Below are 16183 nucleotides of genomic sequence, written 5' to 3' on the forward strand. Positions count from 1 at the left end.
TTTTGGAAGTAGTATTAGTGTTGCCATTTGAGGATGTGCATGTGAGTAATGCTTTGCCCTGAGACAGAGGCAACAAGCTGAAGTCCCTCACAAAGTCCTCCCAGGTTCAGTGGAAGACTGTCTAAACTCATTCAAGGATTTCTGCCAAAAATACGTAGTGGGAAGTTTTATTTTGTTGTCCTGAACACCATCTCACAATTGGTATGTCCCTAACTTTTTTTTTCACGCTCAGTTTAGTTCAATTAGTTGATTGTTTCAGCTGAAGTCTTTGTTAGATCCAAAGTTAGCCTCACCAAGGTCAAATGATTCCACTGTATAATGTGAGATGTTCTTTATGATAATAAGGTGTGTCAACACAATATATCTGGGGGAAGCCTGTGCTTTTCCCATGCTGATGCCAAATTCAAGGGAAACTCCTTATTCCTTCCCCTGCTGTCTTCTAGAACTCAACTGATTCAAACAGCTCTCCAGAGGAAGGCAAACAAAAAGAAGTTACAAGGCAGAAGAAGCTGCTCTGGGAGCAGGACAGTATGCCATCTCTGAAAAGCAAGGAAAATGAGCTCTGGCAAGAAAAGAGGAGGTATGGATCAAGCCTAAGCATTTCCTAGCCCTGTGGAGCTTTGTGTTCTGTAGACTTCTGGGCTGTCACATGTGCCTGTGATTGATGCTGAAGCATCAGCATCTGGTGGCCTAGTGATAGGTGTAATATCCTGATCAGTATTCACTTGCCGCACACTATGCATATATGGCAATGTGCAATGCTAGCTGTGCATATCAGAAGGCTTGCCTTTTCAGTATATGGCTTTGCCACAAGCCTGTCACATCAACCAGATTGGAGATAGATAGCTTAGGCATCTCTGTATGTCACTGCACTGTGTCTTGTGTACAAGTTTCACAAGGCATTTGTAGGAATAAAGGAGCAGTAGCTGTTTTCATTCAGAATCTGTGTGAGATTGCCTGGCTATCTCAGAAGTGCCTTACCCAAATGTGCCAGATGGTGTTCAAAGTCCTGGTCTTTGATGAACTGATAATAACAGCTTTCACAAAGACATCTGGTGATGCTGAACACTGTATAGAGAACACTCAGAAAAGCTGTTTCTCTGTCAAAGAAGCTATTTTCCACAAATCCAGAATGATCTTTAGTGTGTCTAAATGGCAGTGTGTGAGGTAAGCAGGAAGACTTGGCATATTTGGAGACAAACTTGTTAATTCATGACAGTGATCCTCATTGCTTTGTCATTACTGACACAATAACAAAAATCTTTTTGCAAAAATAGTCTGATATTCAAAAGTCTCATTTTGCCATTATATCCTAGGTGGAATTTTTCCTGGCTTTATTTATACAATGTGACTTATTTTTATTGGCAGTGGAAATAAAGTGCTCTCAGGACACCCAGAGACAGGTATCTTGAAAGGAGGTGAACAGGAGCACCAGGTGCCGGTGATGGAGCGCAGCTTGCCTGCCAGGCTGAATCTACCATTGACTCAGGGTGAGAGTCAAGCATCTTCATATGCATGTATTCTTTTCCAGATAGAAGTCTCGCAGAAATCTAACTCAAAGAATTTTGGAAATTGACAGTACACATATATCTTCAAAATTTGAATGTTTCAGACTCAAAAGTTATTTTTCTGTTAGCAAAGATAAGTGTGTTAAGGTGAAACTTAAAATCTTGTTTTCATCAGAGAGGAGCATTTTGGCTGCAAGTAGGAATCTCATTTATAGGCCCGCGTGTTCACAGTAACAGTTAAACACAATTATTTTCCATCTTTTACATAATCTTACATACATATAGGATTTATCTTGATACAGAGAGCATATTTCCAACACTTACTTTCTGTTTTGATAGCTAATTAGATTCTTTACGTCCATTTCAGTCCAGTAAAAATCACTACCTGTAATGTGTAACCTTTTCAAGCCAAGCCTAAAGTCATACTTGTCTCAATTTTGTCATTAGAAATGTCTGATGAGATTTCAAATTAATAGATTTTTTTAAGCTCTTGTAAGTATTGATGTTTTTTGAATGAAGGAATTTCCCAGACCATTGCTGTCAACACCCTAAAAAAAGGCAAATTCACTAATTTAGCGTCATTATCTAATGCAAGTGAACGGTGGATAATAAATAAGTAGACTAAAGACAGAAAGCAAATGTAGATTTTGAAATCGAGTTTTAGATTTTTGTTTTCAGTCTAGCATAAAAATTGATGATTCTAAAAAATTTAACGTCTATGGATAGGAAAGGTTTCAGTGTTATTACTGCAAATTCAGTTTATTAAACTTAGCAGGTTTGCTTTCCGTGTTTCGATTTTATTGTATTCTTTGTGCTTTGATAAAGGCTGCTCAAATAAAGCAAGCAGAAGATATTGCCCAGCAATCCATTCCTTGTGGATTTGTAGTAGTGATTAAGCAAACTTCAGAGGTTTGACAGTTTTTAACTACTTCTGCTAATCAGGGTTTTTCTAGGTTCTCTTCAACAACTTGGTCTCCTGCAAGTATTTTGACAGCTCCTTTTTTTGCCCCTTAAAGCATCACATCCTTGCTCTCTCCTTCAGTCCTTAAATAGTCAGAACTGGGGTTTTATTCTCTTGATAGCAAAAATAGGTAACAGGCCTTTCATAGGCCCCAGTAAAGTTTTTCTTCACTAAACCAGCTGGTTGATGCAAGGTAGGGTAAGGCTCTTCCCCAGCCTGTGAGCCACAAAATTCATCCAGAAGGATACAGGTAGTGCTCTCTGCTTCAGAGATGGGGTTGTCTGGCTGAGCATCACACAGATCACTGAATATTGCTGGGACGCTGTTATTGTCACTGAGTGTTGTGCAACCATCTGAAACGCAGAAGGAAATTATAAGGGAATTACTGTTTATCAGTAGACCTATGAAGAGCAGTGGCTGCACCACCTTCCTCATAACTCTTGCTATTGAGAAGTTTGGATCCCCAGGCACCATGGGAAGTTTGAGTCTCTGTGGTGCTTCCTTCCTTATGACAGAAATACTTTCTTTTCCCAAGTGCTATTCCTGGACAGCTGTTTGACCTCGCCCTTTCCCCCTTCAGAAACTGAGATTCAGCAGCAGGGTAGGTCATGTACATGTGAAGGTAATGCAGGGGGACATTGTTCCATAGAGGTCTTCAGGTGTAGCAAAGCCTGTCTCTGACTTTGTGTGGAGTTTCTGAGAACTTATTTTTAAGTAATGGTACATCTCTTGTCTCAGTTATGGTGTACCTACAAGCTATGCTGGTCTATAAGTATTGACAAAAGCATTTTGTCTCAAGTATTGAGATTTCCCCACCTCACACTGCAGACGTCTCCTGGAATCAGCAGTTGCTGACAAAGCAGTCCCCGCATCGCACAGAGGACATTTGGCAGAGACCGTTCCTGGGCCAGGGTGTGGGACAACAGCAGAGCTCTGCAGGGGAAACGAGGAGGTGAGAACGTAAAATAAAGGTTATTGCAGAGACTGAGAAGTCCTACTTGCTCTGTTTTCCCTTATATTCCTACTCAGGATTCTTTATTGATTAAGTTTCATGGGTAGTCCTACAGTGCGAAGACACCTTTGTTTCCTGGCTTTTCCACCAAGACTGCCAACTTTTATCCGCTTTGTTTCTCACTATGGGTACCCCAGTAACTAGTTTCATGAAGGAGCATACTCTCTGCTTGCCTCTCTCTGTCTTCTTTCTCCTTAGTTCTTTAAACACTCATCTGCATAACTGTTCACGTGCTTCATTTGTTTTAAGTGCCTGAGACAAACATTTATAGCTAATAAGTGGCTAAATATCAGGGTGGGAATGTCAGGTGAAGTCTGCCTCTTTGAAGTTGGTATCCAAGAGCTTCATTTCCCAGCGTTCAAACACACATTGATTGCTATTTTCTAGTTCTTTAAGGATTACAGCTTTTAAAAGAAGATACATAGAGATTAGTATTTTCTTTCTGCTGTAAATTTTAGTGAGATTTTTTTTCTTCTCTGATGCTTTGCCTTGTGCTTTTGAGTAAGCATTACTAAAAGAGAAGACCCGTTCTTTTGGTAAACAAGGGATCTTCTTGCCTAATATTGCAAAAAGTGTATCTATGTAATGAAAAAGGAACATCTGTTTTCATTAGAATATACACGAACACGGTCTCCTGCAAAATGTGTTACCTCTATAAAGCTTGTATCCAGTCAAAACTAATGTAGATTGAGGTTTGATTACCTATTTCTCATAACTGCTCATGTGTGTTTGAGAAAATTGTTATTTAATCTGTAAACAGCTTTAAGCAATGAGAGGTTGAATGAATCCTATGATTTCTGATAACAAAAAACATGCGTGGTTTTTCTCACGAAATTCTTGCAGGGTAGAATGGATAGAAATAGTAATAAACCACTTTTCAGTGTTGGTGGCTTCCTTTTTACTCAGTAAAGGGCACAGACTCTCCATCAACAGCCCTGCATCTGCTCTACCAGTGTGCTTCTGAGCACATTCCCTGGCCAACAGAGAGTACAAGGTGCTGTCCCCTGGCTTAACCCTCCTTCATCATGGTGGGAGCTAGTTGGGTTGATAGGTGGGTAGGAGTCTGCACATGGCTGATTACCTTGTGAATTACCTGACGGAGCAATAGCAAGCAGACCAAGACTCAGAACCAAAATATGTGTGCTATTTTTCACTGTATCGAAATGGCAATGGACAGAAAATTCATACCTTTTTTCCTTAGATCAAATCTTTAGAGCTGGGAATCCTGAAATCCACCAGCTGGAATTTCTCTGCACAAAACCTGTTTTTGATTGTTCTTCAGCAGTAGTAATGCGTCTTCTCTCCTGTATTTTAGGGCAGGATATCATGAGAACTTACGATCTGGGCCATCGTCTCCCTGCTCTCCTGCTGCTCCAAGTCAGTCACCCAACAGGTACAAAAGGTCAATAAGAAATTTTGCAGACTGAATGCATCTTGGAGTTGCTGGTGAACTGCTGCAGTGTAAATCACATTAGTATTATGTGGATGCACTATTAGTTCTTCTGAATGTTGCAATTCATAACCATCCATGGAATAAACACGTAGCTCCCTCTCCCATATTTCTTGCCTACTTCAACAGTGTTGTTATGTTTTCAAATAACACAGTTCAGAAAGCAGCTGTAGGACTCTGCTTGCTCATTGAAATTTCAGTGAAATTGAAATGGGATAATGTAAGCCCCAGTCAAAGTAAGCAGTTAAGCATGAGTTCAGAGCACTTAAGCCAAAGGATGTTGTCTTCATTGTGAGTAGTCACATGCTCAGGAGTAAGGTATGTTCTAGGCTTTGTCACATTTCAACACCTGCTGATTTAAAAAGAAATCATTCCCTTCATTTTCAAACTTGAAAATGCATTTTGCTTTTTTGCCGTTTTTTAATTTGCCTTCATTCATGCTAATCTCCCAGAGATTTGATTCTCTCAAGCAATGAGCTGTGCAGATTTCAGTGAGATATGTGTAGCAACTCTAAGTAAATGTTAACTGTAGCCTGATTGAATCACTGATAATTTGGGGTGTGTTAAAATCAGTTGGCTTATTAAATAGGGTAAAGTAATACAACACAGAAAACATAGCAAGTTTTTGTTCTATTCAAATAACATTTTTCTTCGTTTCATAGCAAAGCTCTCCTTCCAATGCCACTTGCATTGACATGAAACTATTGGGAATTTTTTTTGTGAACAGTTTCTTCTGTTTTTTTCTAACTGTAGCTGCAGGTTTGGTGGGATTGCTGATCATTTCTTGCTATATGTAGCTAGTTGTGATAGCTACTTCATATTATGTAGCAGCTATATTCTGATCTAAGACCCTTTTCCAAGATCTTTTTCTGAAATAAATCTGTTTTGGAAACAATGGATGGGATGTAATTAATTGTTTGACTAAAACATCAGACAACTTCCTTAAGAAATTTTCCAAAGCACTTTATTCTTTGATCCAACACTTTAACTTGTTCTTATAATAACTCTGACAGTGGAGAAGAATTGAAGGTAAAGGTGGACTCAGGAATAACACAGAGGGGTATGAGCAGAAGGCTTAAGGTTGTAGGGGAGGAGAAGAAACCACGAAAGTTATTCTAAAAGGAATAATGCAAATGAAGCAACAAGACAGTGATGTGCTTGTGCTGCCTGTGTACATGGTGGGATAAAGAATGGTGGACTCAGGAGTGACAGAGATTAAGTGGAAGCAAGGACAGTTTTCGGATTGTGATGAGTCTTTCTGCTGCTTCTGTTTCTCTTTTCTTTTTTCTTTTTTTTAGCAAACTAGCTTTTTTTTATGATGCAGTCCAGATCTGTCTCTGTTGGTGGCTTATTGTGGTGTTGTACTGAAACCATAAAGCAAGATATTGTAATCTTGCTTATCTGCGTACAATTTCATCAAAACATCTTTTTAAAAGTCATGAAATATCCCAAAGGTTCTCTCCTGGTTTCAGCCCTGGCTGAAAAAAGCATAGATGACAGATAATGACAAGGGATCTCTTTTGGTCTTAGGTTCATCTCACTAGACGAACATCAGTTTTGTCAGGCTGGCAGACAGGTGAAAAGGGAAGAGCGTGAAACACATAGAAGTGTGCACCTGCACTGCTATTAAAACCATTATGAAAAAGGCTACCAGTTATTCCTGGGGCCTTGATCTCTCACCCAGCTGTCATCAAACAGCTGATCTACTACGAAGGTCTAGACAGGACTAAAGCTTAAGGAGAGAGTTGAAGTATTTTCGCACAGCAGATGGAGATCTGATTTCAGCTTTACTCTAACCCATAATACTAACAGGCATGTAGCTGCAGCAACATAGGCTAAAATTAGTTAGCAAGTGCCTGATGCGTGGTCTGTGCTACTGCAGTTACGCTGCTACTGTTGACTTCACCAGCTTGTTTGGGTGTAAGAACAGCATCTTTGCCTTCTGACTTGCAAACAAATTGAAAAATTTCCAGGCTGAGAGTCTGACTTGGGTAATTTGTGTGAATATCAGCTTTGATTGCTGTGGCATTGACTAGGTCTGGGTAATCCACAGCCACGGTTCGCTGCCATACAGGCCTCTATTAAGAGGCTTGCATTTCCCTTGATCTAGCACAGCAGACTGGCAGGAAAATGGGTCTGAACTGCTTTGCATTCAAGCATTTTAAGCCCTCTGCTTGCTTGTCTGCAAGGCAGACATGCAGGCTGATTCAGCAACATGGTTGAACTGTCAATGTGTATTTATCTGAAACCCCCCAATGCTTCTTCATCCCATCCTGTCCCTCTCCGTAAACCTGTGTAAACATTTGGCTACGTTTTAGCATCAGTTGCTGTTCTGTTTTCTTAAAGTCATGTTTGTCTCCTAGGTCTGTCAGCGGAAAAAAGCTTTGTTCTACCTGTGGGCTTCCTCTTGGAAAAGGAGCTGCCATGATTATTGAAACGCTCGGTCTTTATTTCCACATTCAATGCTTCAGGGTATGTCTTGTGTTTTATTAAGAAAAATCTCAAGTCATGCACAGTGTGAGGAGAGAGTATATTAAGGGCTGTAGATGTGAAATTGAAAATGAGAGGACCAATGGATTTGCATGTTTGTTATGTATATTTATGTGTGTGTGTGTGTGTAGAGAAGTGGAAGTAATGCAGCCACTGTCTTATTTTCCTGTCAGACATGTTATTTAGACTAAAACCTGTCATTTAGCAAGCAAACTTAGCTTCTTCACTTGCAGAGGAAAGCATCATATAATTTCCCTGTTGTACTCACTGTTTTTTAAATATAACATTAGTTACCTTGCAATTTTTTTTTTTTTAATTTTTTTAAAAAATCCTGGTCAGTCCCAAAACCATCTTTGATCTGACCCATGGTTGGAAAGTTTTGGCTGTGGAAAGGATGATGCATTCTGGCTTTCACCAGAGCTCTCAACAGAAGTACCTTCTTGACTATTCTTGAGTGTTTCAGTCTGGAAATGACTCAAGATAAGTGTTTTCCAGAGAACCCAGAAAGCGTCCGTTTCCATTATCTCTGGCCCAATTGATATTAGACATTCACGAAGCCTTTTTTGTTTTCAGACGTTTACCCAAACTAAACCTCTGGCTTCTCTAAGCTTTGTCCATCACAAATGGGCTGGCTCCAGAATGCAATGTTAAAATCAGATGTCCCTTAAAATCACTAGATTTCATTTCTGTGTAAGTGGAGACTGCTGAAATCCAGTCCTAAATACTGTTGGCTGTAAAAAAACCTTTCACGTATTTGCAGTGCCCCCCAGGAGTATGGACTGGGTTCTGGGGGAGTATTTTTTCTCACTGTTCCAAGAGCTATTGAAACAAAAGTCAGAGTTTGGGAAGAGTTGTGACAGATAGTAGGGCGTGGTCTCTCTTACTTTCTCTGTTCTTCAATTGACAGTGTGGCATTTGCAAGGGACAGCTGGGAGATGCAGCAAGTGGGACAGATGTCAGGATTAGAAATGGTCTTCTTAACTGCAACGATTGTTATATCCGATCCAGAAGTAAGTACCAAATCCTGTCTGAAGGACAATGGACTCTAACAGTACTGTTCCCATGATTTTAACAGATGTGTTTGTCTCCTCCTGGCTTTGCCACTCAGGCATAGCTTTGCCATGGGAAGGTGAACCTTCCCATGCCATTATAATCATCCTCTTGATCAAAAAAAGATTTTCAAGCCCATTAAATCTTGCCCAGAGGATCTCTGTTCAGCAGTATTAGACTTAAAGGATGTTTCTGTGCATAAATATAAACTCCTACACTGTGCACACATATTGTATGTCCTGGAGGCTTAGATCTGTCACATTACATGAGACAATGTAGATACTTCTACTAGGTCTAGGACCCTGGGCCTGGTTTGGAGAAGTTCCCATTTTTTATGTCTCCAGGCCTCCCTTTGTGGACAAAAAGGTCATGCAAAATATTAGGAACATTCTGTAACTCATAATGAATCCTTGTGGTGGTATCCCCAGACGTGTGCTAAAGTGTTGCTTGCTGCAAGTTTTGAAGAATGAGCCAGACAATTGCATGTCAGAAAAAAACTTGATGCAATTTTCTGCCTTAGAGTAGGTCACTTAAATGTCCTTCCTAGTCGTGGATTTCTGTGACTGATACCAAATTGCTAGAGCATTTCAGCTTCACCCCGATGTCACCAGTGATAGGATATGGGCAGTGCTCATGCTGGCTTCTACTTTGTAGAAAACAGTAAGATGCAGGAAAAAAACACAGGAGTAATTCTGATACATGTTACTGTTTAGTATATTCACTTCCTACAGTCCTAACTGATACGTGGAGATATAAAGCTCTTTTCACATACTATTTCCCTTTTTGTCTCTCAAAAGCAGCAGCTGTAGAAATCCAGGAGTAGGAAGAGTACCCACCTACCTTTGCCAGCAGAATAGATTTTTTTTTTTGCTGTTTCAGGAGAGACATATTTCCCCATCAGCAGAGCTAGAGGGTGCTATTGTATAACCATGTGTTTGGTGGGGTTTTAAAATTCTGCTAAGAAACGTTAGCAACTTTTTATTATTATTTCTTTAACCTGACACATTTAGAAATAGCTTTTCCCCTCAGGCTTGATACTATAAACCTTCCTCATGTGGATGAGGTCCTGACCCTTAAAATGCACGTTTGCACATCCATCTTTACACAAAAAAAGAGAGGAAGGTGATAAAAGTTATATTTTACTTTTCTTCTTAATCCTTTTTGCTTAAATAAAAATTGAGGTCCCTTAAGGATAGATGAAGGCTCAAATAATAAATTATTTATCAGCTTATATGCTGTAGAAATCACCCCCTCCATCATCATTTCTACAGCAGCTGTGCTAGAAAATGCAGTACATAGCTGTGTGCAGTGTTTTGTGCAGTAAGGTTTTTCATTTGTACATACCTAGCACAATGGTAACCAGGTCCATGGCAGGGAATAGGTTTTGAGGAAGTGCATGTACGGTTCCTGAAGAATAATAATGGCAAGTGTTTGTCTTTTTTCCTACAAATTGCCTCTTCCTGCTGTGTTCACTCCTCATGCAAAATCTCAAAATATGAGTTAGCTGAATTTAAGTTACACTGGTTCTTGGTGACAGTTTCAATGATTTTGATAGAAATGCAAATATGGTTAGTTGCTCATTTTTAATTAGAATTTGGAAGACTCTACATCTGAAATGAAGAACAAACTGGTGCAATGTTAGCGTTTTGCCTTTCAGTTCTGGGAAGTCTGATACTAAATATAAGATCAGTTGCTTGATTGCACAGCTCATGCCTTCCTGCTCCCACAGCTACATCTGAAAACCTGTGCAGCAGTGCGCACAACTGACTCCCAGAATTAATCAGTATTGTTTTGAGATGCTTATAGACATCTCAATGAAATATTTTGGCTGCCAGAAGCTTATTTGAAACTGTGGATGATTCTGTTTCAAAACAAATTATCAAAAACCTTAAGAGAGAAAAGCATTAAAGATTATGTAGTGGTCCACGGTCCAAAATATTTCTGTTTTTCAAATAAAAGTGAATGGGGGATTGTTGGTAGGTTATTTCTCCTCAGCAAAACCTCACCAGGAAGGGAACTCTGTATTCAATGTGAAAAAACAGGAAATAGTTACAGGTTTGTGAATATCAAAGTCAAAGGCAAGAAGTAAATTCATGAGGTTCCCTGTGTGGCCAAATAACACAGGGCTCTGTATTACTGCGTAACACAAACCAGGCACAGCTAAAGATGACTCATCAGTCCTTTGCTTTACTATTTTGCCATTGCAGAGCCTGAAAGTAAATATACCCACAAGTACTCCGGAAGTAAAATGAAATAAAAGTGCATATAGAATTCATTTATCCATGTGGCATGGAAAATATATTTCCACTGGAGTTATACAGAATCCTTCTTTGCAGTTAGTGCCCCAACTTTGCAGGAGGTGGGAGAGGCAGGGCACAAATGATATATATTTCCAGATGCATTTTTTCTGAATTGTAGAGATCATCTGAGGAAAAGTCTATGTATGTCTGTTAACATTTGTCAGCTAATGACTTCTTTTGGTTTTGTTTTACCCAGCTGCTGGACAGCCAACTACATTGTGACATGACTTTCAGTCCTAATAACTTTCAAGAAGGAACGCTCTTCTCATATGTATCGGCTGCCTCCAGACAATCACATGTAAGAGCTTGAATCCATGGACGTTATGGCTCTCATCTCATTTTGACAAACTCATAAAATCTCTGCACTTGCTCCTTTAAAATGCAATATGTTGGTTTTTCCCTTTCTTAAGAAATTTGTGAAATATGTATGACCATGTTTGGGAAGGCAAAGCCTAAGTACTATAAAAAAAAAAATCCCACCTTTCAGGTATGCTTATGATTTCCAGTCTGTTACCTTGTTCTTTTGAAAGTAATAAGAAAATAAACATGCAATAAAACTGTTTTGTTTTAATATTTCTAGGAATTAAAAAGTTTAAGTTTACAGAACCTTTATAGAATATGCCAACTTGAGCTGAGAAGTAATTTTAAGGTAGTGTCTAATCAGTGCATTTGAAAAACTAAACATCACAACACAACTTCTCTGTTATAACTGAAGCTGTAACTTTTTTATACAGAGACTAGTTTGATAATACATCCTGTAATTCTGAAGCATTTTGTGTTTATATTACCTTCAATGGAGGGTAGGAGTTATACAAATAAGTTATTGCACCTTTAGTGATAGGATTTTTTTGTTTGTGGACCTCAAGTAATGTTCATGACTATAGCTTAATATTCTCTCAAATAAAAATTTCTTCATTAAACCTAAAGACTCTATACCATTAACGAGGGCAAGATTCCCACTAGGAGCAATCCCTCTTACTAAGTTCAACAGCCCATGTTGTTACTAAACTCGATGAAAGGTGATGTGGGGGAGAGGTGGCCGAGTGGGCAGACACAGCTGAATTGTGAGTCTCCAGGCTGCAGTTTGATGCTATGGTGAAACTTTTCTCTTTGGTGTGTAACTTGCCCATTGATGGTCTGAGTTGGTTTGAGATCTGCTCGTTCACTTGCAAATACTATGGTTGGTTGAAATCTCATGCAGAGAAACACGTGTGGTTTGGGTGCCCTCCAGAGCAGGGAATTAAACAGCCTTGAGCCTGCGTTCCTCCATACCCCAGTAAAGTCAGCAAAACCCAGGAGTGCGAAAGGCGAGCAGGGAGGAGGCTGGCAGCAGTGGGCAAAGAAACTTTAACTTGCCTGTGTTTGGGCCAGTTTTCCTTTGTGCTTTTTGATTAAGCATGTGATCCTTACTAAAATGATACAGCAGCTCGTTAAAACAGCAGTCAGAGCTGTGTCACTTTATCTACAATACACAGACATGGTTAATGGATGTGTTGCAATTGTGAAATATCCTAGCACTTTTTGGTAAACAGTTATTGAAAATATCCTATTTTAGCAGTTCACGATGCAACTTAAAATGGAGGAATGGAGGAAAAAAAATCTACTTATTCTGCCTTAAAACCATGATAAAACTAAATTAATAGAGTTTTTTTTATCTTTGTGCACATCTGTTGTCTTTTGGTGTGTTGATAAATTGAAATGAAGTGGTTATTAGGGAAGGAATAATTTTGAGTTGTTCTCTAGCTAGTGACTATTTATTTAAATGCTAGACAGTAGCTTGCATGTGAGTTTGCATATCCATGCAAAACTGCGTGTCATTGAAAACCCATGTACGATGTTGTCATTGGAGGACATTGTGATTGTCTGCTAGAAAGTTACATGTTACTTCCTTAATATTGTGCCTTAGAAAATGCAAAGCTGTTGCACACAGTCAGTGATGACTTATGGATGCAATAAATCCAAAAAGCTGAAGTCCTTCGTGGACTTCACCCGGGGAATATTTTTAAAAAAAAATTTAAAAATCAGACGAATGTTTTGGAAATAAAAATGATGTCCAATATTTTGATCAATCATCTGCATGGTTTACTGTTAAAGGGTTTTGATAACCAAGATGCTTACTCTTTGCATGTGGTCATCATAACATTTTCCCACAAATAATGTGTGACATGGAAATTCAAGAAGCAGATTTTATAACCGACTTTGTACATCTGTATAATTCCATGCGCTGCATTAAGGATATGTGAATATATGATGTCTGGACCTAATTTTTAAACAAGACCATGCATGCTTGTGCATCTATTTGGTATGAGTCACAACCACTGCTTCACCCATGTGGTAGAGTTTAGAGTTTAGATGTGCAAATCGGTCCCCAAGTGTATAAAAGGGTTGGTTGTCACAGAGGTTAGATCCGCTTCTCATTCATGTAGGGGTAAGTGCCCAAAGGGCTTAGGAGCATGGTTGGGAGTAAAATGCATGGGCGAGGGGTGGGGTGGGGGTATGCGTCACGCTGCAGACACACCACTGGGTCTCTGAAGCTGCTTAGAAATTGATCCCAGTGTCTATCAATTAGTTTAATATATGCATGTTTTAGCAAAGTTGATTGTATGTAAAGCAAAATGAAGCAGCATTCTCAGACAATTATTTTTTCCCCCTAATGAACATCTATTCACCAGCACAGAATAATTTTCAACAGTTTTCTAAATTGCACTTGCCAACTACTTATGTTTGGTTTTATATTTCCTTCGGAGTCTCACATGGCAAATTCATTCAGGCTAAGGTCTTTTTTTCCTTTTTTTTTTTTTTTCCAGTTTAAACATATAAATATGATATATTTCTTATCAGGAACTTTAAGCACAGAAAAAAAATAACGCTTTACTACATTTGAACTACAATGTAAATGTATTTGTTGCAAAAAATGATTTATTATTTCTAAGCAAGTACAATGTATGTAATGGGGTTTAGATGTTTCAGAATTTATTTAGCCTCTTACTACTTCAGAGAACCTGAACAGGCATCATGACCCATCTGTATTTCACAACCCCATTTTCCATGGTGTATTTTTCCCTTACTCTTGCTACGTAGTGTTACTGATGCAGTACATCTGTAGTTCTCAGTGAATGTCCGAAAGGTTGGTGAACCAGAAGGGGACCATCCTTATCTGCATGTCCATTCAAGGACAAGGATTGCTGTCCTAGCTGGGGCTAATGTTGAATACCAATTACGCTAATCTTTCCTTTATTTTATTTATTCTAAAATGCCTCTGGAAATTAGGAAAACTTGTCTAAAATGCAACAGCTTTTATAGTAAATGTATGTTTATAAATAAAATGTTGATTACCTTTGGTGGTGTTGATTTTACTTATTATAACTAACTTCTCCTATTGCATGCAATGTGTCAGTGAAACTGGATTGCAGAGTGTGTACATCCCATTGGTAGAAGCTTCTGCTTGATTAGGGTAGGCTGAACCAAGCTATATTCCACAAAACTTAGTATATGAGATGAGACAATAAAAAAGACACACTTGAGATAGGACAGTACCCTGTGGATTGCTACTGTAAGCTGTAACCGAGTATTTACAAGAGCGTGTGTGCTTATTGTGGTAAGAGATGAGCAGAGATGGCTTTCTGTGAGTCGAACCCTCACAGGTTCCTCATGGGATTGAAGTCCTCTGAAGTTCTTTCAATGATGTCGGTGGACTGTGGTTCAGACTTTAACTCAATAAAGCACTTGATGTATTGCAAAGCTAAATATGTGCTTGGTTAATTCCATTTCTACATAGCAAAGATCTTGAGTTTGTGCTTAGTTATGCATGTGCTGAGGTCACTAATTCCTGAATCTCAACAAGTGTGTGGCTTCACCACTAACCAGCAGAAAGTTCACACAAAATTTTAAACTAATAACTGCCCCTTTTTCCTCCTTTTAATTGTGTCTTCAATTGATGACGGGTTTGGTTTTGTGCCGGAAGCGCATCTTAGCTGTTAGATGAGTCATGGGGAAGTACTGACAATTTAATTTTTTGAAAGCAGATTTTTATCCTGGTGCCTTAATGGAAATGGTAGTGGTCTTACATTATTTCTGCATGTACGTCTCTGGACAGAGGGCCAGCATTGCTCTGTGGTGGTCCCGGAGGCTAGCATCAGTGCCGCGTCTGTGGGAACAGCTCGCTGCCGCTGGAGGTTGCTCTGAGGCTGAATTTGGAGGCAGTCAGGCAGTTGTTTCTGCTTTAGCAGCTCTGCACCAAGGTTGCTGGGCACCCAGACAAGCACGGTTTTGGTGATTGTGACCCTTATGAGCCAAGTAAAGTGCTGGAAATCCTGGTATGATTTTTTTATTATTATCATTATTTTCTGGTGAACGTGACCTAACAGCTCTGATGTGCTCAGAGCTATTCATGATCCTAAAAGGGCACTGATGCAGGTGCACTCCACTGGCACTGATTTAATGTCAAAGTAATTCCACACACCTTATAGCAGGGGAGTTGTGTCACCTGCAGCACCTTTGTCTGCAGATAGCAAAGGCTGGCAGGAGGGCCCCAAGGGAGACCACCCTGCTAACAGGGCCTCGGCATGCCCCGGGAGAGGACCATGGCTGGCCGAGCAGTGGAATGAAGCTGGGGGCATATAGAAGAAATAGGAGGTGGTGTGGGAGAGGAGTGGGCTGCTACAGATGGGACTCAGACATCAGGGCAGAAGGATACCCCATGCAAAGGGGGATATGTGCCAGGGCCCCCAGGACAGCTCTGTGCCTCCTCCACATCTGGCCTGGGTGTGATGCCTCCATCCCTCCCCTTACCCCCATCGCAGCCAGGTGGAACCAGGGCTCTGTTTTCTCCTCTGCACCCTTGCTCTGGGGTCCAGCTGACCCCCTTTGTTTTGCTCTTTGTTTCCTCTCTTTAGTGAGCGTTTTGGTGCAGAGATCATCAGCGAACACAGCCAGGCCCTGGTAGCTGTTGTAGGCTCTAGGCACAGGTAATAAGCAGTAGCTTGCTCATCTCATGAGTATTGATCCTTTATCCAGACAACTCTTCTGGGGGATAGATAAAGCAGGCAGCTACCACTTTGTTTAGAAAATTAGCTTTAGGTACAGTTCTTGCTGCCCAATTTAGCAAAGATTTGGTCTCAGATGGATCCCTTTCCTGATAATGGGAAGCTGGTTAAGGACTTACTCAATAAACTTTGTAGAGAGGAAGCTCACCCCTCTTCTCTCCCACCTTGTTTCTGCTTTCCTGAGAAAAGGTTGGGTAACTGGGGAACAACATGACAAAATGCTCATTTTCAGAGACATGTTTACAGTGAAAATCAGAAGAGGTTGTGGACACTGGAAGTGAGCAGATGACCACACTTGGCTGGAAAAAAAAAAAAAAAAAAAGAAAAGATGCCAGAAAAATACATCTCCTGTAAAGGCAAACAAGAC

The 16183-nt window shown here is 39.9% G+C and overlaps 1 protein-coding gene across 8 annotated transcripts in view; it reads left to right on the forward strand.

The window, feature by feature from the left end:
• LIMCH1 (LIM and calponin homology domains 1) overlaps positions 1-14111 on the forward strand; it is a 188044-nt gene extending 173933 nt beyond the window's left edge. For 5 of the 8 annotated variants that reach the window (XM_074866061.1, XM_074866065.1, XM_074866066.1 and 2 more), the window contains 7 exons: positions 444-580; positions 1369-1490; positions 3298-3421; positions 4797-4883; positions 7295-7403; positions 8329-8431; positions 10968-14111. In XM_074866061.1, coding sequence (XP_074722162.1) covers positions 444-580; positions 1369-1490; positions 3298-3421; positions 4797-4883; positions 7295-7403; positions 8329-8431; positions 10968-10993 — 708 coding nt within the window. In that variant the 3' untranslated portion in view covers positions 10994-14111. The remainder of the gene's footprint in view (positions 1-443; positions 581-1368; positions 1491-3297; positions 3422-4796; positions 4884-7294; positions 7404-8328; positions 8432-10967) is intronic. The other 3 variants (XM_074866062.1, XM_074866067.1, XM_074866068.1) reach the window with 1 other exon arrangement.
• Positions 14112-16183: the final 2072 nt, after the last annotated feature.

The sequence above is a fragment of the Strix uralensis genome, chromosome 4, assembly GCF_047716275.1.
Source record: "Strix uralensis isolate ZFMK-TIS-50842 chromosome 4, bStrUra1, whole genome shotgun sequence".
In the NCBI taxonomy this organism is placed as follows: domain Eukaryota; kingdom Metazoa; phylum Chordata; class Aves; order Strigiformes; family Strigidae; genus Strix; species Strix uralensis.